The sequence below is a fragment of the Glycine soja genome, chromosome 8, assembly GCF_004193775.1.
Source record: "Glycine soja cultivar W05 chromosome 8, ASM419377v2, whole genome shotgun sequence".
Classification (NCBI taxonomy): domain Eukaryota; kingdom Viridiplantae; phylum Streptophyta; class Magnoliopsida; order Fabales; family Fabaceae; genus Glycine; species Glycine soja.
Window position 1 is genome coordinate 47371431 of NC_041009.1, and position 23228 is coordinate 47394658.

The 23228-nt window shown below is 31.3% G+C and overlaps 3 protein-coding genes and 1 pseudogene across 3 annotated transcripts; 2 read left to right on the plus strand and 2 right to left on the minus strand.

Moving 5' to 3' along the window:
• Window positions 1-491: 491 nt before the first annotated feature.
• LOC114424549 (embryo-specific protein ATS3A-like) lies at window positions 492-3516 on the minus strand. The gene is made up of 2 exons (XM_028391405.1): window positions 3405-3516; window positions 492-1155 (listed from the first exon to the last, which is right to left on the minus strand). The coding sequence occupies exons 1-2, from the start codon at window positions 3510-3512 to the stop codon at window positions 691-693; spliced, it is 573 nt and encodes a 190-aa protein (XP_028247206.1). The 5' UTR covers window positions 3513-3516; the 3' UTR covers window positions 492-690.
• A 2931-nt stretch (window positions 3517-6447) lies between these two features.
• Window positions 6448-9644, plus strand: LOC114423788 (laccase-17-like). The gene is made up of 6 exons (XM_028390670.1): window positions 6448-6639; window positions 6783-6934; window positions 7046-7290; window positions 7396-7524; window positions 7685-8659; window positions 9240-9644. The coding sequence occupies exons 1-6, from the start codon at window positions 6532-6534 to the stop codon at window positions 9368-9370; spliced, it is 1740 nt and encodes a 579-aa protein (XP_028246471.1). The 5' UTR covers window positions 6448-6531; the 3' UTR covers window positions 9371-9644.
• Window positions 9645-13450: 3806 nt separating this feature from the next.
• Window positions 13451-16442, plus strand: LOC114424548 (annotated as a pseudogene).
• A 2501-nt stretch (window positions 16443-18943) lies between these two features.
• On the minus strand, window positions 18944-21752 carry LOC114423791 (laccase-17-like). The gene is made up of 6 exons (XM_028390674.1): window positions 21582-21752; window positions 21317-21468; window positions 20949-21193; window positions 20732-20860; window positions 19484-20458; window positions 18944-19327 (listed from the first exon to the last, which is right to left on the minus strand). The coding sequence occupies exons 1-6, from the start codon at window positions 21684-21686 to the stop codon at window positions 19197-19199; spliced, it is 1737 nt and encodes a 578-aa protein (XP_028246475.1). The 5' UTR covers window positions 21687-21752; the 3' UTR covers window positions 18944-19196.
• Window positions 21753-23228: the final 1476 nt, after the last annotated feature.

A 23228-nucleotide genomic window follows, 5' to 3' on the forward strand; every position in this document is an offset into this window, starting at 1 on the left:
TATATTGTTTGATATGAGCACGGTTTGATAATTAGTTTATCCTGTTCAGCCAGTTAAATCATGACAATGTAAAATTCATACGGGCCCAATGAATTTTTTCCTGACCGCCAATATTTTTTACAGATTTAATTTTATTTGAATTAGGGACATAAGTTATTTTTGTTATGGTTTTAATATTTTTTCTTTAATTTTTTCTTCATTAACAATTTTAATCATTACGATCGAGTAACAACATTATTTAATGAATCAAAAGATATTAAACCTGTTTTTGTAATATTTTATATATATATGAGACTTGAATACGAGTTTTTTTAAAAATTAATATATATATATATATATATATATATATATATTGTTTATTTATTTGTTTTTTGTTGAAAGATCATATCGTGTATACTAATCATTCGTTGCAGATAGCAAAATGAATTAGATTTTAAAGAATTTCAAGATATTAATATTGATATGCAAAAAAAATAAAAAAAATCCTTTACTAAGTCTAATTTATGTATTACGTTATTAATATGTAACGTACATTGTCCAACACTACTATACAATTATCCCGTAACTTTAAAGACACTATTCAGTATTCTACTAATTTACATATCAAGAAGAAGAACCGGTATTTCTTTCTTTACTTGCTCAAAAGAAATATCGAAAATAAAATTATTATCATTTTATTTATTACAATACTTATGGGATATTGTTCACATAAACATTTCTCTTCTTCTTTAGTCCAAAAGGCGTAACCTCACTATCACACACATCCGAGCCATGCCACACATGTCTAGGCACAAATCTTCTAAAATAGAAGTAATCGGAGTTAAGATGTGAGCCTTCAAGCACCTGAATTTGTGCAAAACCTGGTCTCCAATCATCGTTTCCAATTAGCTTGAGGTACAAGTAACAAATTGGGGAGTTTACACATGGTGCTGTGACCTCAAATTGGTCCACCATGCATGCTTGGAATGGTTTTCTTGGCATGTCATCGAGAACCTCTGGCTCCAATGGGTCAACTTTCCTTAGGTGCTTGGAGTTTAGGTGCCTCACCAATATGACATTTGAGTTTGTGTCCCCAAACCTTAGGCTCACAATGTTTGAGGTTTCAGCTCCCCATGTGCATGTGGTTTCTATGGTGATCACGTAGGTGCAGTTTTTCTGCTTTGTGCAAAGACAAGTTTGTTAGAAAATTATGGAAAATAATAGGTAGACATGTAACATCTTGAGAGAGAAAAGAGAAGAAAAAAAACATAAATATAATGACTGAAACTCCCTTTGTTCCTATATTCCTATGTATAAGATTCAAATTTAAAATGATACTTGTTATTTTTTATAAGATTCAATTTAAAATATTCTAACATTAATTATTTTTAGATTAGAAATATTAAAAGAAGAAAGAAAATATATTGACAACATTAGAAGAGTGAGAAATATTAATAATAAAGATAATTTAAAAAAATATAAATTAAAGATAAATTTATTGTTATCAACTAAGTTAATCATTTTCCTTAATCTTTATAAATTAGGTAATTGAGTGGCATATATAAAAACCGAAGGAGTATAATATAATTATAAAAAATCATAAATGTTGATAGAATATATAATATATATCTATATGATATATATCAGTATTTATATATTATTCTTTAAAAAAATTCATTTGTAATGGAATTGACCCAATCCCACATTGGCAATTGATCATAATGCTATTATTATTGCAAAAAAAAAAAAACAGAAAGTTATAGAAGTTTCTTTTGTTTTGCATTCTTTTTTTTAGAATAATAATAAACAATAGCATAAATATATTTTTAGTCTTTGAAATTTAAAATATTTTTAATTTTGATATCCCAATTAAGAAATCATTCCCTTTGGTCCTTTAATTTTACATAATGTTATTTTTAATGTACAAAATAAATATGAGAGATTAAAAAATATTTTTTAATTAAGAGATAAAAACAAAAAATATTCAAGTTTTAAAAGACAAAATATATTTAAATCTATTTAATACTTGCTATATGATTTTTCTTACTTTATTAAGGAGGAAATAGTATTTGATAATCTTCGAAAAACTGGGCAGTCTACGGAAGGATTAGTACCTATGTTGGTGATATGTCAAATATCTTGCTACTATATCGCATGTCTTGTCTAGGGTGTAAGTGGGTTGGTTTTGGTTGTGTTTGGTCAAACTCATGACCTAATCCAATAAAATTTGAACGGTTGCTTTGGATCAATATTCTTAGAGAATAAAAATGAAACCCAACTCAAACCAATATTTTTGTAAACGGTTTGAGTTGGGTTGGATCAACGGATCAAAACATTTAATTTTATCTGCTCGTTCTTAAAATGTAATATTTTTATAAGCTAAAAATTTTATTAAATAAATCAAACGCAACTATTTCTGTTAGATTTTTTAGTAAAAAAAAATTGTGATAATATCACACCCCACTCCACTCCACTTACTCCTATCTATCTATCTATGAGCGATGAGAAATTAAGCATATCATATTCGAGATCAGGAGTTTCAATAAGCATACTGAGAATGAGTTTTAAACATTTTTTTCTACCAAAACCAATGAGATATTACAGGGCCTACTCTTTGTAAACAAATTTGAAATATTTTTAGAAGGGTTTTAATCAATAAAACTCATGATGTTTTGATCCTAAAGGTTAAGGATGTGTTGATACTTACTCAGTTCAGGTCGACAAGTCTATGTAATCAATAGTCGATAATATTTGATTTTTAAAAAATTAAAAAATAATATATATATATATATATATATATATATATATATATTACATATATTAATAATAATCATAATTTAATACAAATTAACAGGTTAGTGGGTTCCGATATTAAAACCCGTGATTCAACCTAAAACTCAACAGATTTGATCGGTTCGGCTTGGGTCTCGAATAAATTAAATAAATAGATTTAAAATTAAAAAAAATTATATGAATTAAAATATATTATTTTTATTGATATAGTAATTAATTTGTTAAAACTTAAAATTTAATATATATTCAAATTATGTTTAATTAATATTAAATTGATATTAAATTTTAGTTTATCAGAAAGATATCTGTAATTTGATTTAGTATCTCATGATTTAAAATTAAAATGAAAATTTAATTTAATAGTATTTATTTAAACAAAATTAGAAAATTATAAATAAAAAATTAAATTAAGTGTTCAATGTACATGTCCTAACGGAAGAAAAAATAGCTCCAAAAAAATATGCGAATTTAAGAATGAGAATTCAAACTTATAATATGTTATATATAGGGACATTGACCAAGAAATTTTTAAATTTTTTTTAATTATGATCAATTAATATAATCCATTGCTTCCATTTTAATATATATATCCTAATAAGTAGCAACCAAAGTTATAAAATATTGTTAGTTACCTTAAGCTCTGGTGCTTCTAGACTCTCACCTCCAGCGACAAGAACTTGCAAAAGCACACAACAACAGATTAAGTGCCCTCCAATGCTCTTCATGATCAGCATCCCCATTTTACTCTTTCAAGCATGCGATTATTCGTCTTAACATGGAATATATAAGACAAGACAGTATGGATTTTTATTCTTAGCTTGATCCATTCATAAAGTGCATATTCCTTATAAATCTTTAAATGTCGTTGCTCTATATATGTGTTTTATTATTTTATTGAAAAAGGTTCCTTTAATTTTACTTATGCTTCCTCACCTTAACAAGAGCTTCTTTTTTTTTTTTTTTAATTAATGGAAAGTATATATCTATGACTAATCCGAATCCGTTCATGCCGTTGTCGTATGGAAGGTTAAAGTTATATATTCCCTCACTTTTTAGTCACTTGATTAGGGGGCAACCTCCCGTCATATTTCATATTCTATCCGTTATGTTCCCTTGCTCCACTTTTATGTTTTACTATAAGAAGCATTCAAGCTTTTAATTTAACTGAAATTTAAATAACATAATTTGAGTTTAAAGATATGAATTTTCAATGTAAAAAGTTAATAAACTTATTATAACTAATTAAATATGTGATTCAATGATAATTTTAAAAACTTCTTTAAAAACAAAGATAACATTAAAAACTTAATACTATCTGTGCATGTATTAATTATTCATATAATTTATAATAAAATTAAAAGTTAAAATTGTATAGAAGATATGCATGATTAATACCAAAAATGTTTATACTGATAACTGAATGTTTTAAACAAGCTGATTAGGATTTGAATCTTAGTTTCACAGGCACATATATATAATGAAAGATAAAACCAGCAACTTTACTGATATCTATTCCTTGAAATATATTAATCTCCAGTTATTAATTAAATCAAAAGATATCTTTTTAGTGCACATAAAAAAATACGTACTGCTAATTAGAAATTAAACAGAAAAATATAATTTTCAGATTTAAATGAAAAAAATGAATTTAATAAGATGAACAACATTAAAGATAAATAAATTCAAAGGTAAAATAATTTTAAAAGTAAAATAATTTATTTTATTTTAGATATGCAGAGTGTTAAATAATTGAAAGGTTACGTGTACAAGAAAAATAAAGTATAAAGTTTACATAAATGAAATGTATATCCTACATGTTGGGTATATGTAGGTGGATTGAAGAGAGGGAAAGTGAGAACCTTATAAGTAGTGTGACAAGGATGAAAGAAATAAGGAAAAAATGAGATTGAAGGAGATGAAAAATAATAAAAGAAAGTATATAATTATAATTATTATAAAATATGTTACACTTGAGATGTTTTTCTCGTTACATTGAAGATTCTATTTGAATTACAACTAAGAAATCATTATTAAGAATCGATCCCCTGTCAACATACTTAATAAATCTGATCATTTATTAGCTAAGCTATGTTGGATCTTGTTGGTTAATATTCACTATCTACTAACTTACTTCTAATGTTCTTTAAATGTATAAATTCATCAAGACGCATCTTGATGTATTTGCTATTTTTTTTTTTCTACACCAATGTCGGAAGTTCCTTTATTCAATTCACCGCAACTTCTGTATAAACTCTCTCGCATATGATCATTTCTAATGGAAATACTACAATCTCTACTTTATGTAGTGTGGAGAATTGGAGTTGAACGTCACAACCAAGTTATTCGGCATAATAATTGAAGAGAATGCGGTGCCGTACATTATCAATTATACTTTCCTTGGTAAAAATTAACTAAAAACTAAAGCCATTTATGTGATAATCCACTGATAGAACAATAGTATATACCTTCTACTAAACTCTACATGCACAGATATTAAAAATGATGAAAATACATTAATTTGACGAACATGGAATGCTTAATTTAATGAACCATGTAAACAGAACCACCTGTCCAAATGTACCTATGCTTCGGAGACAAGGAGAGAGGTTGCATGATAAAGACAGCAGTTAGTGCAACTTATAAATGTTCAATTTGGTTAATTATATTGTTTAAACAGTGTTATTAATTTCTTCACCTACCATCTTTGAGAAAATAGTCGACACGGTTAGAGGGAACTGAGGATGGTTGAATTTTTTCCTGAAAGCGATTGGTGTATTGTGTAGGGGATTAAGTGTAGAAATGACAATTGTGGTACCATGTTTTTCTAAGATTATGATGCACTGGAGTATATTTGCTCCTTCTGGATGGTGCTTACAGCATAGCATGCTTTCATGAAAAGGAACCAAGGTCATTAAGGTTTCCTTGCTATGGCATGCATGTTATCTGTCATGTAGTTTGTGGTGATGTAAAAGAATATGGCAAACAACTCTTCTACAGCGACTACTTGATGGAATCCCCTTCTCAATTACTTTGGTTCCAAGAACATCGGTTGTGAGAGTTACATCTGACCAAAATTCCTTGAGTTTTTTCTGCTGATAATGAACCTTTATTGGCAGTGGCTTTGGGGTTTCAAACCAATCTAAACTTGTGGTAAAAAGAGTCCAATCAAATTGATTTGTACATGTCATATAAGGGATATACCCTTTAATCAATTCAAGAGAACATGTGAGATGAAACAGAACTTAAAAATTGCACGATGAAGTGAAAAGTGTATAATCTTTTCTTTGATGGGCAATGAGTTTTACTTATTTCACTTTTCACTTTTTTCTATCATACTAAATTTACAAACCAGATCCTTTTTACTTGAACAACCTTTGACATGAATCTTTCTGATGCGTCATTTTTAATGCACCAAAAAGTGTGTCAAATATATTGCAAATGATTTTTGCCAAGAACAGTATTAAAGGAGGCAAAATCTAAAAAGGTTTGACTTGTACAAGAAGGAGGTCAAAGGGTCAAGTGAAATAGATTATCTTGGACACCACTCTAGAGTTGTTCTAACAACTGATCTCATTAAAAAATGAGAAAAAAAAAAACACACCTGAAGATCTTATGGAGGCTTTACATATTGCAACAACCACAAGGTAACATTCCTCTATAAATTACCTATCAATGAACTCTGTTGCATTCACGGTTCAAACTCAAACAAACTGTTTAAAGATTATATTTTCTGTCTTGCACCCTCTAGAACAAAGAAATATGGGTGCTCCTATTAAATCATTTGCATTGCCAGCAATGCTTCTCTTCTCAATGATCATCATACCCCAGCTTGCACTAGGGGGCATTACCAGGCACTACCATTTTGATGTAAATCTCAAAATGGACTTGATATCTTCACCTAAGCTCACTTATTTCTTCTTTGAAAAAAAAAAAAAATTCTATTGCACATTCTTTTAGTATACTTTACCATGGCTGTTTGCATTGTTTCTAATGATGGCTATGTGATGCAGATAAAATACCAAAATGTATCACGATTATGCCACACAAAGAGCGTGGTCACAGTGAATGGTCAGTTTCCAGGGCCACGCATTGTAGCAAGGGAGGGTGACAATCTTCTTATCAAAGTGACTAACCATGTTCAGAACAATATCTCCATCCATTGGTAAATTATTTTGTTTAAAATACTTTGTTAAAGAGAAATTGAACATATATTACATAGTGTGCAAATTGAACTTATTTTCATGTGTTTAAAAAACTGTTACCCTCCAAATAGGCACGGAATTCGACAGCTTCGATCAGGTTGGGCTGATGGACCAGCCTATGTGACTCAATGCCCCATTCAAACAGGCCAAAGTTACGTCTACAATTACACAGTTGTTGGCCAAAGAGGCACTCTCTGGTGGCATGCTCACATTTCATGGTTAAGATCAACTTTATATGGTCCTCTCATCATTCTTCCTCAGTATGGAGTTCCATATCCTTTTACTAAGCCTTACAAGGAAGTTCCCATCATCTTTGGTAATAATAAAAAAAAGTGATTGTGACATCATACCATAGTGTTCCTATATTTACATTAATGTACTTAGGAATGACCTAACTTTGACGTATAACAAAATATTGCAGGAGAATGGTGGAATGCAGATCCTGAGGCAGTAATAACACAAGCATTACAAACAGGTGGAGGACCAAATGTGTCTGATGCATACACTATTAATGGACTTCCAGGGCCATTGTATAACTGTTCTGCTAAAGGTATATATAAGTGCTAAAAAATAGTAACACAGAATACTCCATTTTATATGATTAGTAGTGGTTAAATTCCCAAGATTATGAACAATAATAATTTACCATATCTTTGTGAATTAAAATTGGATATGCTGTGAATCTATAAGAAAATATTGGTCTTTTGCAGATACATTCAAGCTAAAGGTCAAGCCAGGCAAAACATACCTTCTCCGTTTGATCAACGCTGCACTTAATGACGAACTCTTCTTCAGCATTGCAAATCACACTCTCACAGTGGTTGATGTAGATGCAATTTATGTTAAGCCATTTGACACTGACACTATTCTCATTTCCCCTGGACAAACCTCCAATGTTCTTCTCAAAACCAAATCTCACTATCCTAATGCCACATTCTTGATGAGTGCTAGACCATATGCGACTGGCCAGGGCACTTTTGACAACTCAACTGTGGCTGCTATCCTTGAATATGAAGTTTCACCACACGCTCTTCACTCAACAACTTCAATCAAGAAGCTTTCACTCTTCAAGCCCATCCTCCCTGCCCTTAATGACACTTCTTTCGCGACAAACTTTTCCAACAAGCTTCGTAGCTTAGCAAGTGCTCAGTTTCCAGCCAATGTACCCCAGAAAATTGATAAGCACTTTTTCTTCACAGTAGGCCTTGGCACAACTCCCTGCTCACAAAACCAAACTTGTCAAGGACCCACCAATTCAACAAAATTTGCAGCATCAGTGAATAATGTATCTTTTATACAACCAACCACTGCACTTCTTCAATCTCACTTCTTCGGACAATCCAATGGGGTTTACTCTCCTTACTTTCCTATTAGTCCATTGATTCCATTTAACTATACCGGGACCCCACCAAACAACACCATGGTGAGCAATGGAACAAAGGTGGTGGTTCTTCCCTTCAACACAAGTGTGGAGCTAGTGATGCAAGACACAAGCATTCTTGGAGCAGAAAGTCACCCTCTCCATTTGCATGGCTTTAACTTCTTTGTTGTTGGTCAAGGATTTGGCAACTTTGATCCAAATAAGGACCCAGCAAACTTCAATCTTGTTGATCCTGTTGAAAGGAACACAGTTGGTGTCCCATCTGGTGGATGGGTTGCTATCAGATTCCTAGCAGATAATCCAGGTAAGTTTTGATTCCCTTTTGATATCGTTTTGCTGTGTTATAGGCTTATAGTTAATGAAACGGTTCCTTTATTTGTCATTCACGTAAAAATATAAATAAACAAAAAGCTACTTTGGCTAACATAGACAAAGTTGTGATAGCCTTACATCTTTATTAAACATTAAACAAGTTAAAAGCAACCAAGAAGGACGTGGATTTGTAAGGATCTTTGTAAATGTTTATTAAGCCTTGAAACCCGACCCTGGTGAGTCATCCAGATGCAACTCACCTAAACTTTTCATAATAATAATAAAAAAAACAAGTTAAAAGCAAAGAAATTTTCCTAAACCAAACCCATGTTTATGAGATTAAAATTGAGGTGTGATGATTCTGTCTATGGTTGTATCTAGTTAGTAATTAGCAATAATGTGGCTTGCGAAACTCATTTAGACACTACAAATAATATACTTTCAAATTAAAACAACATAGGATCACACACACAATAAAAGACATTGGAAAATGGACATAATAGGACATAAATTTTCATTGTTTTGCTTATTTAATTTGAATCTTTTGATTTTTCTGTAAATTATGTATGCAGGGGTATGGTTCATGCATTGTCATCTTGAAGTGCACACCAGCTGGGGTCTGAAAATGGCGTGGATTGTGTTGGATGGAGAACTTCCAAATCAGAAGCTGCTTCCACCACCAGCTGATCTTCCAAAGTGTTAAATATTCACTAGCAATTGCGGCCATAACTTTCTGAATATGGTGTTGGTGTTTTGTTTTTATCTTTTTCCCATTTTTTTTCTCTCCTTCGTTCACATGGCCCTTTTTGCCATTCTTCCCGGGCTAACTGACTGTCATTAGTTTCATCTTTTATTTTTCCCCTTCGGGGATAATGTGGAAGTGTGGAAAATAATATTAAGGTGTGTCAACAATAACAGATTTGCTCTCAATATTGTAATATTCTTTCACTTCAATGAGAAATCTTTGATTTTAATTATCCGAGGTATATGAACATTATTCTCTCTCCTTCTGTCTCTATATTTCATAGGAGGCTTAATTCCAACATCCGTGTCTTCATAAACTGTTGATGGTTAAATATTAAAGATTGATTAAGTTATCAAAATTTTCTTAAAAAATAAAAACTTTAAAAATTGTTTGAAAAAAGATTAGAACTAAAAACATGATTATTGAAGTTAAAAGTATATACTCAAATGTTCATTTGAATATTTAGTATAAAATATAATATTAATATAAATTTTATGTAAAAATAGTTTAAAATTCAAACTTTATATTTTTTTAATTTATTATATTTTCATAATCTTATATATTATCTTTTAAAATATAATATATAAGATTAAATTCTATTTTTTTATTTAATTTATTATATTATATTTTAAAAGATAATATATAAGATTATAAAAATATAATAAATTAAAAAAAAAAATATATATATATATATATATATATATAATTCGAATTTTGAACTATTTTCACATAAAACTTATATTAATATTATATTTTACACTAAATATCAAGATGAACATGCGAGTGTAATAGTAAAAGAATGTATTTTTCACCCTAAGTTCTAGTCCGAGTTAAAATTGACTTTGAGATAAATTTTAAAATATAGGAAGACGTAAATTAAAAAATAAGAAGACCGATTGGTGAAATAGACTAGGGGGATAGATTTTGCAATTAAGTCTATTTCATATTAAATATTAGACTAAAATAGAATTTTTATTCATTGTCTATAATTTTGGTTTTAAGTTGGTCTCTTAAGTGTAAAAAGTTTCATTTTAATCCATTACATTGTTTTTATCATACAAAATTATTTCTTCTATTAATTTTTGAAATTAATGTGATAATTTTTTAAATTAATGTGATAATTAACCGAATGACCAATTTAATTTGACTGAAAAATTTTAATGGATCAAATTGAAATATTTTATAAAAGATGAAATTGAAACCTAAAATGTAATGTAGACAAGACACCAAAATTTTATTCCAGCCATAATATTAACTATAAAATATAAAAAATTGTAAATACAATTAAACTATTAATATAAAAAAATATTTAATGATAATGTAAATCATACCTTGGAAATAATTAAATAACCTTATATAAATGGCCATTGTAATTTGAGTCTTCTATTTTAATTTAAAGAGTGAAATCATCATTCATTCTCACATAAGAATGCATCATTTGTAAGACAATGAAGATGACAACTATAAAATATTTGGTTGATCAAAATCTTACGCAGCTTTTCAAAAAAATAAAATTAGACCTCGTGAAGAGCTTTAATATATGTCATGACCATCCATACAAGGAAAATTAAAGTTTATAATAATCAAAACAATTTTCAGACTTGAAACCATGCTATGGGGCATTCCAGGCTTGTAAACAACTTTTCAATTCCAAGGTCTTGCTAAGAGATAAACTATGCAATACCAAGATTTATCAGTGTAGCCAAGAAGCCAGAATGTTTAATTCCAAGATTGCACATGAAATTTTTTGCAAAGTTTTAATATTATTAAGTGTACTAGCTAGGTGGGTATACGTAGTAATATTTTTTGGTGCAAGTGTGTCTTGGAATAGTTTTAATATAAAAAATAGCCCTTCGGTAGTTTTTCATTTTTAGTGCTCTATCTTTGTAACTTCCTCTTGTGAACTTTGTAGTCACCTTGTATGAAAGTGTCCTCAGTGCCGTTCAATTTTTTTTCAAAGCTGCTGTATTTTTTAAAGTCTTCTAGTTTGCATTTTATTTGACTAATTCTATTTTCCAAAACCACTAATCATTTTATATTTGTCTAAAACTAATTTTAAAACCACTTTTTTTTTTAATTCTAAAACTACTTTCTTGTAATATAATAGTACATGTTACAACAATTTTAATTTAAATTCCTACATGAAATAAACAAAATAATCTCCAGTGTTGAATTTAAGTTCTATTTTTTTTTTATTGATTGTGAATACAAGGACTAAAAGTCTTTAAGAAAAGCAATACGAGCAATATCTACGTACCTTCAAGAAATTACAAATGTATGAAAATCAATAGGTACATTTGAGTCATGCTTCGTCAATAAATCCGTCGTTGATTGGCTATTAAAATCTGAGCCTTTTAATTTAATCCACCTTCTTCTGTACGTTAGGATTTTTTTTTTCATTGGTGAATATAATTGCGTCAAGTTATAAGTATTATGTTGAATCATTTGAACTTAACCGAAATGGTACGTGTAACTGGTGAACTGGTGGAGAAGGATATTCGAGTAACGATGACGACTTAATCATTTAAAACATAAAACTACCTCTATTGAAAAAATGAAAGACATTTTAGGTCATAGAGTTGCAACAAGTCAAACCACACAAGTAACAAACTAAACCATAATTATCAATGGAAAGAAGTTGTTCATCTTCACAGTCTTTTAATTTTGTTTTTGGACGAAAGACTAAAAGTTCTATCATACATTTTTTTTATAAAAAAAATGGACTAACAATTGTACTGTTGAAAATATTAATTAGTTTATAATTCATTGATTTGATCGTTGAATTATTTTTAAATCATAATAATTATATATATGTTTTAATATTAACTGAAATAAATTAAAAACTAATAAAAATAATTAAGTTTTTTCACAAGTTTAAATAAATTTCTAATAAGCTTTTACAAATGCCACCTAATTGAGAACTCACTATAATTCTAATTGATGAATTATTAAAAAAAGACACCAACAAAATTTGAATACAAAACCCTTTTGTTAATGTTGTTTAGTCTTTCCTTAAAAAATGTCATTTAATATTTAATCGATCATGCATAGCAAATAAGACAACCAGATCTAAAACATGAGCAATAAAATAATTTATAGATAAACAACGCATGTAGATACACGACTTCTTGTGAAATCATATACTATCAAAACTGAATATCAGTATCCAGCAATTGAATAAATAGTTAATTTAAAAATGATACATGGCTTTTATTTTGTTCCTTTAATGCATTAATTAATTTCATATTTGCAAAACTTGAGTGTTGAAATCATTATAGAAAGGAGAAAAATTGAGTGAGAAGAATCTGAAAAATAATGGAATGAAAGAAATGATTAGGATGGAGGCATATGAGTAGTATATTATTAGTTGCCATGTACTAACTAATCATTTAATTAAAATGAGAACAAACTAAAAATGATAATGTTAATCATATTTTTTTCCCTTTTGTTTTATATTTCCATGCACACGAGGCCACACCTAAGGCTTGTTGTATGTCTATGAATCTGTGTAGTTAAAGAAAACACCTTCAACTAAATATCGGTTTTATGTTCATTCAGTGCAAATTAGATCTCTGCTTAAAGGTAATAAAAAAAAATCTAACACCAATATCTGGCCTAGAACTCTGAAAGTGACATTAGATAGAATTAGAAACAATCTTACTTTGAGAACAAAAGAACATTGGTTGAGAGAGTTACATGTGACCAATGATGTACTCAATCTTCACTTCAGTTCCTTTCAGATGTCATCTTGGCTTGCATACACAACATTACCATTTACTAATAGGTTTTACTAACACCAAATTGTTTTGTTAAGTAGTTGGACTTGCACAAGAAGGAGGTCAAACTAATTTGAATGTCTTTGACACTACTCTTAAGTTGTTCTAACAACTGTTCTCGTTAAAACACAGCAATGTTGATTCAGCTTCTCCCTCAATCAGATAATATTGTGCCACCTAATCATATCCTTCCACTGCTATATATATAGCCCACCATTTCGTCCCATTCCATCAACTTTTAGTTCAAACTCCTAGTAATAACTAAGAGTTTTAAATTTCAACTTTCAAAATAAAAAATATGGGTGTTTCTCTTGTTAAAATCCCAGTGTTCCTTTTGTCATTAATCGTTTTTTGCATATTTGAGCATGCTCTGGCGGGTACTACTAGACACTACCATTTTGAAGTACTTTCTTATAACACTAATTACCTTTTTTAATTTTACATTTCCTTGTTTTTAGTTCTTTTGCTCCTCTGCTGGCTCTGTGAGTAATAAATTGTGTTTATGTACCTACACAGATAAGGCACCAAAATGTGACACGATTGTGCCACACAAAGAGCATTGTGACAGTGAATGGCCAGTTTCCAGGACCTCGCATCGTAGCCAGAGAGGGAGACCGTCTTCTAATCAAAGTGACTAACCATGTTCAGAACAACATCTCCATTCACTGGTAAATAGTATTGTGTTTTGGGATTAAAAAAGAAATACTTATTAGAAGAATAATTGTGTAGTGACATTGTTATGATTTGGACATAGCAATAATGTGTCAAAAAACTTGTCATTGTTTGAAATAGGCATGGAATTAGACAGCTTCAATCAGGGTGGGCTGATGGGCCATCATATGTGACTCAGTGCCCCATTCAAACAAACAGGCCAAACTTTTGTCTACAATTACACAATTGTTGGTCAGAGAGGCACTCTCTGGTGTCATGCTCACATTTCATGGTTAAGATCAACTTTGTATGGTCCTCTCATCATTCTTCCCAAGCTCAATGCTCAATATCCTTTTGCCAAACCCCACAAGGAAGCTCCTATCATATTTGGTAAGGAAAATACCGAAGAGATGAACCTTGGTCTACCAATTTCATTATTTGCATAAGCTAATTTATGCTTTTATATAATTTCTTTAAGGAGAGTGGTGGAATGCAGATCCTGAGGCAGTCATAACACAAGCATTGCAAACAGGAGGAGGACCAAATGTGTCTGATGCATACACTATTAATGGTCTTCCAGGGCCCTTCTATAACGGCTCTCACAAAGGTATCAAGTGCTAATAAATATAAATGTTCTAGGAATATTCACTAGATCCTAGAAGGATAAAGAAAGCAATTAATTTACAACAATTAAGTCTAGGAAGATTTATACATAGTGTTAAAGAAAATGGCACTCACCAATTACGGCCTTCAAAAAAGCATTCACTAATTAGGCACTAATTTGAACATTAGCATAGTACTACTACAACTTATGGACTTGCTACTAAATGTTATCTATCAGTAATATGCGTTGATTCAATGTTACAGGTCATTGTTCACAGATACATTCAAGCTGAAGGTGAAGCCAGGGAAGCCTTACCTTCTACATTTGATCAATGCGGCACTCAACGACGAGCTATTCTTCAGTATTGCAAATCACACCCTCACAGTTGTTGAAGCAGATGCAGTTTATGTAAAACCTTTTGCAACCAACACCATCCTTATTGCCCCTGGCCAAACCACTAATGTTCTTCTCAAAACCATGTCACACTACCCAAATGCCACATTCCTCATGACTGCTAGACCATATGCAACTGGCCTTGGCACTTTTGACAACACAACTGTGGCTGCCATATTGGAATACAAAACCCCACCAAATACTCATCATTCATCTGCTTCCCTGAAAACTCTTCCACTCCTCAAACCTATTCTCCCTGCACTCAATGACACTTCTTTTGCCACAAAGTTCACCAACAAACTCCGCAGCTTGGCAAGCTCTCAGTTTCCCGCGAATGTACCCCAGAAAGTTGATAAGCACTTTTTCTTCACAGTAGGCCTTGGCACAACTCCCTGCCCACAAAACCAAACTTGTCAAGGACCCACCAATGCAACAAAATTTGCAGCATCAATGAACAATGTCTCTTCTATACAACCAACCACTGCACTTCTTCAATCTCACTTCTTTGGACAATCCAATGGGTTTACACCCCTGACTTCCCAACCAAACCATTGATTCCATTCAACTATACAGGCACTCCACCAAACAACACCATGGTGAGCAATGGCACAATGGTGGTGGTTCTTCCATTCAACACAAGTGTAGAGCTAGTGGTGCAGGACACCAGCATTCTTGGTGCTGAAAGTCATCCTCTCCATTTGCATGGCTTTAACTTCTTTGTTGTTGGTCAAGGATTTGGTAACTATGATCCAAAGAAGGACCCTGAAAACTTCAATCTTGTTGACCCAATTGAGAGAAACACAGTGGGAGTCCCATCTGGTGGATGGGTTGCTATCAGATTTCTAGCAGATAATCCAGGTGGGTTACATTAATGCTTCATATTGATTTGCAACTTTTTTTTTTTAGAGTTTGGGTGAGTTGAGTCCTAGGAGCTCATCAGGCTCAAGGCAGAGACCTCAAGGCTCAAAGAACACTAATAGAAATACACTTACAAATTACGTACCAGCAAGATCCTCACATAAGCAGCAGGAATCAAACCAACGTCCTTTTGGAATATGAGTCTGTTTCTTATCAACTAGACCAACCTTTGTTGGTTATTCAGTTATTGCTTTGCAACTCTAGTGCATAGTTTGTTCACAACTTCACATTATCAACTTTAGTGCATAGTTTGTTCATTTGGATAAATTAGATTAAAAACAAAAGAATGAAGCAATGCAATCTTATTTAATTCTTCTATGTTTGCAGGAGTATGGTTCATGCATTGTCACTTGGAAGTGCACACAAGCTGGGGTCTTAAGATGGCATGGTTTGTCTTGGATGGAAAACTACCAAATCAAAAGCTGTTTCCACCGCCAACTGATCTTCCCAAGTGTTAACAAAGCCTCAAATTTCTGCAATTTGCTTCAACAATGAGCAATTGCTTCTAACTAGTTGCTTTCATTTTTTTATTTTATTTTTTCATTTTTGGGTGAAAGACGAGTTTTGAGGCTTGATTTGAAGTTGAGGTTGAACTTTTGTCCTTTCTTCGTATGAGATTTATTTATACACGGCGCCTTCTCTTCAAAATTGTAATCCATCCATTTGAATGAAAATTCCTTCATGAAAAGTTTATGCATTCCTTTTTCTTATAATTGGTAATATTATAAATTATTTATTATAATAGTTAAATAATATAATAATTCAATAATAAAATTGATGCTTCACATATTTTATTAAAAAACAGTTTATTTCTTAATTTTTTTGTTATTTATTAATTTTAAATATTAATTGAATTAAAATATAGTTAATGCATAATTTAAATCTCTAAATCTTGCATTTCTTAAATTCTATCCTGAACCCGGTTACTTTTGGGCTATGAAGCCTAAATACGGTTTTTTTTTTTTTAACTCTTTCCTACTTTTTCTCAATCTACATTACTTTCAATATAATTCTCAATATATACTACTTGGGACTTTCTCTTTCCTTTTTATTTTTTTTAATTTAAAATATTATATTATATAATTTTTTAAATTTTTTTAAAAATTACTTATTTATTAAATTAAAAATTATAATTGTTTTTTATTTTTTAAAAGAAAAAATATACAGATAAAGAAATATAAAAAAATTGGATAAAATTAGAGTATAATTTTTTAGTTACTTTTTATGTACTTTTGTAGTTAAATTTATGTGTTGTTGATATTTTTTTTGTTATGTTCGTTAATTAAAAAATTAAGAAAATTAATTAGTAGTATTAAATAAACTAAAAAACACACTAAAAAAATAATTGATACATCTATCTTATAGAATAGACATAAAATTTCAAAGAGAAGTAACTGCTATATTAAAAATATCTTTAAATAAAAATATATTAAAAATATCTTTAAAAATATTTATTTAGCAGTTATTTTTTGCTTAAAGGATATGATATTTTTATTATTTATGTCATGCAGATATGGAAAGAAAAGATTAAAATATCCAAAAGATAATGATAACCGCTAAATATAAACTATTCTTTATAATAAAAATATATTGAAAATATCTTTAAAGATATTTAATTAAATATTTTTTACTGTCACCAAAATCAATGTGACAAGAATATGCACCAGATAAGTGGGACAAAGAAGAAAATAAACGGGAAAGTAAAAAAAAATGTGAAATTTGTCGACAACATGATCATAACACAAAATAATTGTCCTAACATATCTACATCTAAGTTTTTTCTTAGACAAGTGTAATTGTTTAATTATTTTATTAATAATACAATATAACGTTCTTCTATAAATAAGTTGTTAAATAAAAAGTCTTTTTAATTTTAATTAAATCTAATGACATAAACAAATTAATTATATTTAGTAATATAATTATATTAAAAATAATTATATTAAAAAATTCAGATTTTAAATAAAAATATTCACCTAAAAAATATGTTAAGTAAATTAAATAATAAAATAAAAATAATTATATTTAATAATATCATTTTCTTTAAAAAAATTAAAAAATAAAATTATAAAATTTAACTTAATAAATAAGTAATTTTAAAATTAATTAAAATAATTATATAATATAATATTTATATTTTATAATATTTTAAATTAAAAAAAAAAAAAGAGAGAAAGTCCCAAATATTGTATATTAAAAATTAAATTGCAAAGTAGTGTGATATGACAAATTTTTTAAGATTAAGGATACAATACATCTTCTATATGTTAATAAAAAATTATTAAAAACATATTATATATATATATATGCAAATATGTAAATTTCTATTATAAATTTATATATGTAGACATTTTTCAAGCATTATAGTTACACAATAATAACATCACAATATCATAAATGAGAAAAGAGGACAGAGCATAAGAACTAGACGGAGACTACGGTGCGAAAGTGAAACTACTTTCGCACCGTAATGCATCTTTTTCTCTCTCATCCGAGCCTTTGAACTTCTGCTTTTTGTCCCCTCCGACCACCCCTCTTTCTCTGACACCATCTACGACGTCTCCTCCCCCCTCCCTCCTCCCTTCCCCCCTCTACCCGTGGTCCAACTCTCCCACATGCCACAGCGCGGCTCATACCTAGTACATGCACCTAAACACCTTGTCATCTGCCCCCCTTGTGAGTCCTAACCACATGCACTAGCTTGTATTTGGCTCTTGCTCTGTCAGAACTTTTGTTGGAGAGAAGAATCGCGGCCCCACCAACGCGGAAAAGGCAATTGGGTATGAGCATGGCGTTGTTGTTCCCAAAGTACCAATTCTAGGTTACGTTCTTGGTACTGACGACGACGGCGTAGGTGTTGGGGTGAGCCTGAAGGATGTCTTTTGCGAGGTCAACGGTGATGACGCGCCGGCGCTTCAGCCCATGCCGCCAAGGTTGAAGCTTTTGGCGTTACCGCGGAGCTTGTACTTGTTGACGATCATGGAAGAGAAGGAAGGGGTGGGGTTGAAGAGGCTGTAGTTGACGACAAGGATGCCAATGTCTTTGGGGTTGACAAGGGAGAAGCTCGGAGAAGCTCCTATTTAAGGCCTGAACTATTTCTATTCCTATTCGAAATCTCGAATACGCATTTGTTCTCTTCGCAAGCGAAATCTCACAATTCATTTTTTTTTTATAGTAACATGAAGAAAATGCATTTGTAATAATAATATATTCATGACGAATTTTCATTCAAATTAATTGATTACAATTTTGTAGAGAAAGACGTCTCCTATAAATAAAATTATCATCCAAAAAAAGGAAAAAGTTCAACCTCAATCTCAATTCAATCCTCAAGACCTCAACTCCTTTTTCACCCAAAAATGAAAATAAAAAATAAAAAATAGAAAATGAAAGCAACCGGTAAGAAGCAATTGCTCATTGTTGAATCAATTTGAGTTTTTTGTTAACACATGGGAAGATCAGCTGGCGGTGGGAACAACTTTTGATTTGGGAGTTTTCCATCCAAGACAACCCATGCCATCTTAAGACCCCAGCTTGTGTGCACTTCTAAGTGACAATGCATGAACCATACCCCTGCACATATAGAAGAATTAAATAGATTCCATGATTTTTTCTTTCTAATTTATCAAAATGAAGCATAACATTTTTTGAACTAAAATGTAAAGTTGATAATGTGAACAAACTATGCATTAAAGTTTGAAAGCATTATGAAACATTAATGTAACCAACCTGGATTATCTGCTAGGAATCTGATAGCAACCCATCCACCTGATGGAACACCAACTGTGTTCCTCTCAATTGGGTCATCAAGATTGAAGTTTGCAGGGTCCTTATTTGGATCATAGTTACCAAATCCTTGACCAACAACAAAAAAGTTAAAGCCATGCAAATGGAGAGGGTGGCTTTCAGCACCAAGAATGCTGGTGTCCTGCATCACAAGTTCTACACTTGTGTTGAATGGAAGAACCACCACCTTTGTGCCATTGCTCACCATGGTGTTGTTTGGTGGGGTCCCTGTATAGTTGAATGGAACCAATGGTTTGGTTGGGAAGTCAGGGGTGTAAACCCTATTGGATTGCCCAAAGAAGTGGGTTTGGAGAAGTGCAGTGGTTGGTTGTATAAAAGAGACATTGTTCACTGATGCTGAAAATTTTGTTGAATTGGTGGGTCCTTGACAAGTTTGGTTTTGTGGGCAGGGAGTTGTGCCAAGGCCTACTGTGAAGAAAAAGTGTTTATCAACTTTTTGTGGTACATTGGCTGGAAACTGAGCACTTGCTAAGCTGCGGAGTTTGTTGGTGAATTTTGTGGCAAAAGAAGTGTCATTGAGTGCAGGGAGAATAGGTTTGAGGAGTGGAAGGTTTTTCAGTGAAGCAGCTGAATGGTGAGTATTTGATGGGGTTTTGTATTCCAATATGGCAGCCACAGTTGTGTTGTCAAAAGTGCCAAGGCCAGTAGCATATGGTCTCGCAGTCATGAGGAATGTGGCATTGGGGTAGTGAGAATTGGTTTTGAGAATAACATTAGTGGTTTGGCCTGGGGTTATAAGGATGGTGTTGGTTGCAAAAGGTTTTACATAAACTGCATCTGTTTCAACAACTGTGAGGGTGTGATTTGCAATGCTGAAAAATAGCTCGTCGTTGAGTGCCGCATTGATCAAACGTAGAAGGTAAATCTTCCCTGGCTTCACCTTCAACTTGAATGTATCTGTGAACAATGACCTCTTACATTGAATCAAGGCATATTGCTGATAGACAACATTTCATAGCAAGTCTATAATTTCTTGTAGTAAGTACCATGCTAATGTCAAAATTGGTGCCTAAACAGTGAACGCTTTCTTTAAGGCAGTACTTGGTGGGTTCCATTTTTTTCTCCTTTGGCTATTGTGATGTTTTAATTGATGTAAATTATTTTTTTCTTTTAATCTTATGTTATCTACTGACTACTCCCAAAGCATTTATATTGATTAGCACTTGATACCTTTGTGAGAGCAGTTATACAATGGCCCTGGAAGTCCATTAATTGTGTAGGCATCAGATACATTTGGTCCTCCACCGGTTTGAAGGGCTTGTGTTATGATTGCCTCAGGATCTGCATTCCACCACTCTCCTAAAAGAAATTATATAAAAGCATAAATTAGCTCGTGCAAATAATGAAATTGGTAGACCAAGGTTCATCTCTTTGGTATTTTCCTTACCAAATATGATAGGAACTTCCTTGTGGGGTTTGGCAAAAGGATATTGAGCATTGAGCTTGGGAAGAATGATGAGAGGACCATACAAAGTTGATCTTAACCATGAAATGTGAGCATGCCACCAGAGAGTGCCTCTCTGACCAACAATTGTGTAATTGTAGACAAAAGTTTGGCCTGTTTGAATGGGGCACTGAGTCACATATGATGGCCCATCAGCCCACCCTGATTGAAGCTGTCTAATTCCATGCCTATTTCGAACAATGACAAGTTTTTTGACACATTATTGCTATGTTCAAATCATAACAAGGTCACTACAATTATTCTTCTAATAATTTATTTCTTTTTTAATCTCAAAACACAATGCAATTTACCAGTGAATGGTGATATTGTTCTGAACATGGTTAGTCACTTTGATAAGAAGACGGTCTCCCTCCCTAGCTACAATGCGAGGTCCTGGAAACTGGCCATTCACTGTCACAATGCTCTTTGTGTGGCACAATCGTGTCACATTTTGGTGCCTTATCTGCATAAGTACATAAACACAATTTATTACTCACAGAGCCAACAGAGGGACAAAAGAACTAAAAACAAGCAAATATAAAATTGAAAAAGGCAATAAGTGTTAAATGGAAGTACTTCAAAATTGTAGTGTTTAGTAGTGCCCGCCAGAGCATGCTCAAACATGCAAAAGATGATCAATGACAAAAGGAATAATGGGATTTTAAAATGGGAAACACCCATATTAATTTCTCTCTCAAAGTGTGAAGTTTGATCTTGAAATTAACTCTTAGTTATTACACTAGGAGTTTGAACTAAGTTGATTGATGCAATGGGACAAAATGGTGGGCTATATATATAGGAGTGGATCAGTGGAAGGACGTGTGATTAGGTAGCACCATATTGCTGTGTTTGAACGAGTACAGTTGTAGAACAACTTTAGAGTAGTGTCAAAGACATTCAAATTAGTTTGACCTCCTTCTTGTGCAAGTTTAACTCCTTAACCAAACAATTTGGTATTGTAAAACCCATTATGTTGTATAATGTATGCAAGATGGCTTCTGAAAGGAACTGAAGTGAAGATTGAGAACATCATTGGTCACATGTAACTCTCTCAACCAATATTCTGTGTTCCCAAAGAGTGTTTCTATCTATGTCACTTTCTAACTTCAAGGCCAGATGTTGGTGTTATGTTCTTTTTTATTACCTTAAAACAGAGATCTAATTTGCACGGAATGAATATAGCCGAAATTTAATTGAAGCGATTTTCTTCAACTACATAGATTCACAGAAATACAATACAACAAGCCTTACATGTCGCCTCGTGGGCATGGAAATTTAAAACAAAAGAAAAAAAATGAATAGCGTTACCATTTTCAGTTTGTTCTCATTTTAATTAAATGATTAGTTACATCGTCACTAATAATATACAAACCATATGCCTCTATCCTAATCATTTCTTCCATTCCATTAATTTTCTGATTTTTCTAACCCAATTTCTCTCCTTTCTACCATGATTTCAACAATCGTCACTATTTCATTACAGAATAGCCATGCAAGCAATACAGCAAGCAACTAAATTTGATAAATAAAAAAAGTTGGCACCAAATTAGAATCAACTTCTCTTCTTTCTTTCAAAATATTTATTTAATTTAATTAAATCCTTAAAAATAAAAATTATTAAAATATATCATTTAACATTAACAATAATTGTTCTGCACCTAGTTAACCTATAGACCTCAAGTCGGATACATCTCATGATCAGTGATTTAGCACGTCATGCATCACGAATTGCGACTTGGGAGTTATTTGTTAGACCTGATCAATTTTGACCCTAAGTCCAATACATCTCTAAGCAAGTTGACATCTTATGACATCATCATAAGTATGACCTGAGCCATCCAGTAATTTTGCAATCTTCTCAATAATTGTTCCGTATGAATTAATAGGCTCTAATCAATTGAGTTAATAGATAAATTATATTATAAAATAAATAATATTGTTATATATAACATTAAAATTTTTAATGTATATTTAATATATATAAAAATTAAATAATAAATTTTGTGACAATTAATTTTAATATAACTCATATGGATTATTTAATCTATATATTTATTATAAATAAATAAATATTTACTATTAAAAAAATTAATTTATTAATAAATTAAAAAAAACATTTTTTTGAAAAAAAAGCACTTAAGGATCACGTAATATGTATAGATTAATTCCTATGACTCATACGAATCATGTAATCTATATGAGGTATATAGATTATGTAATCCG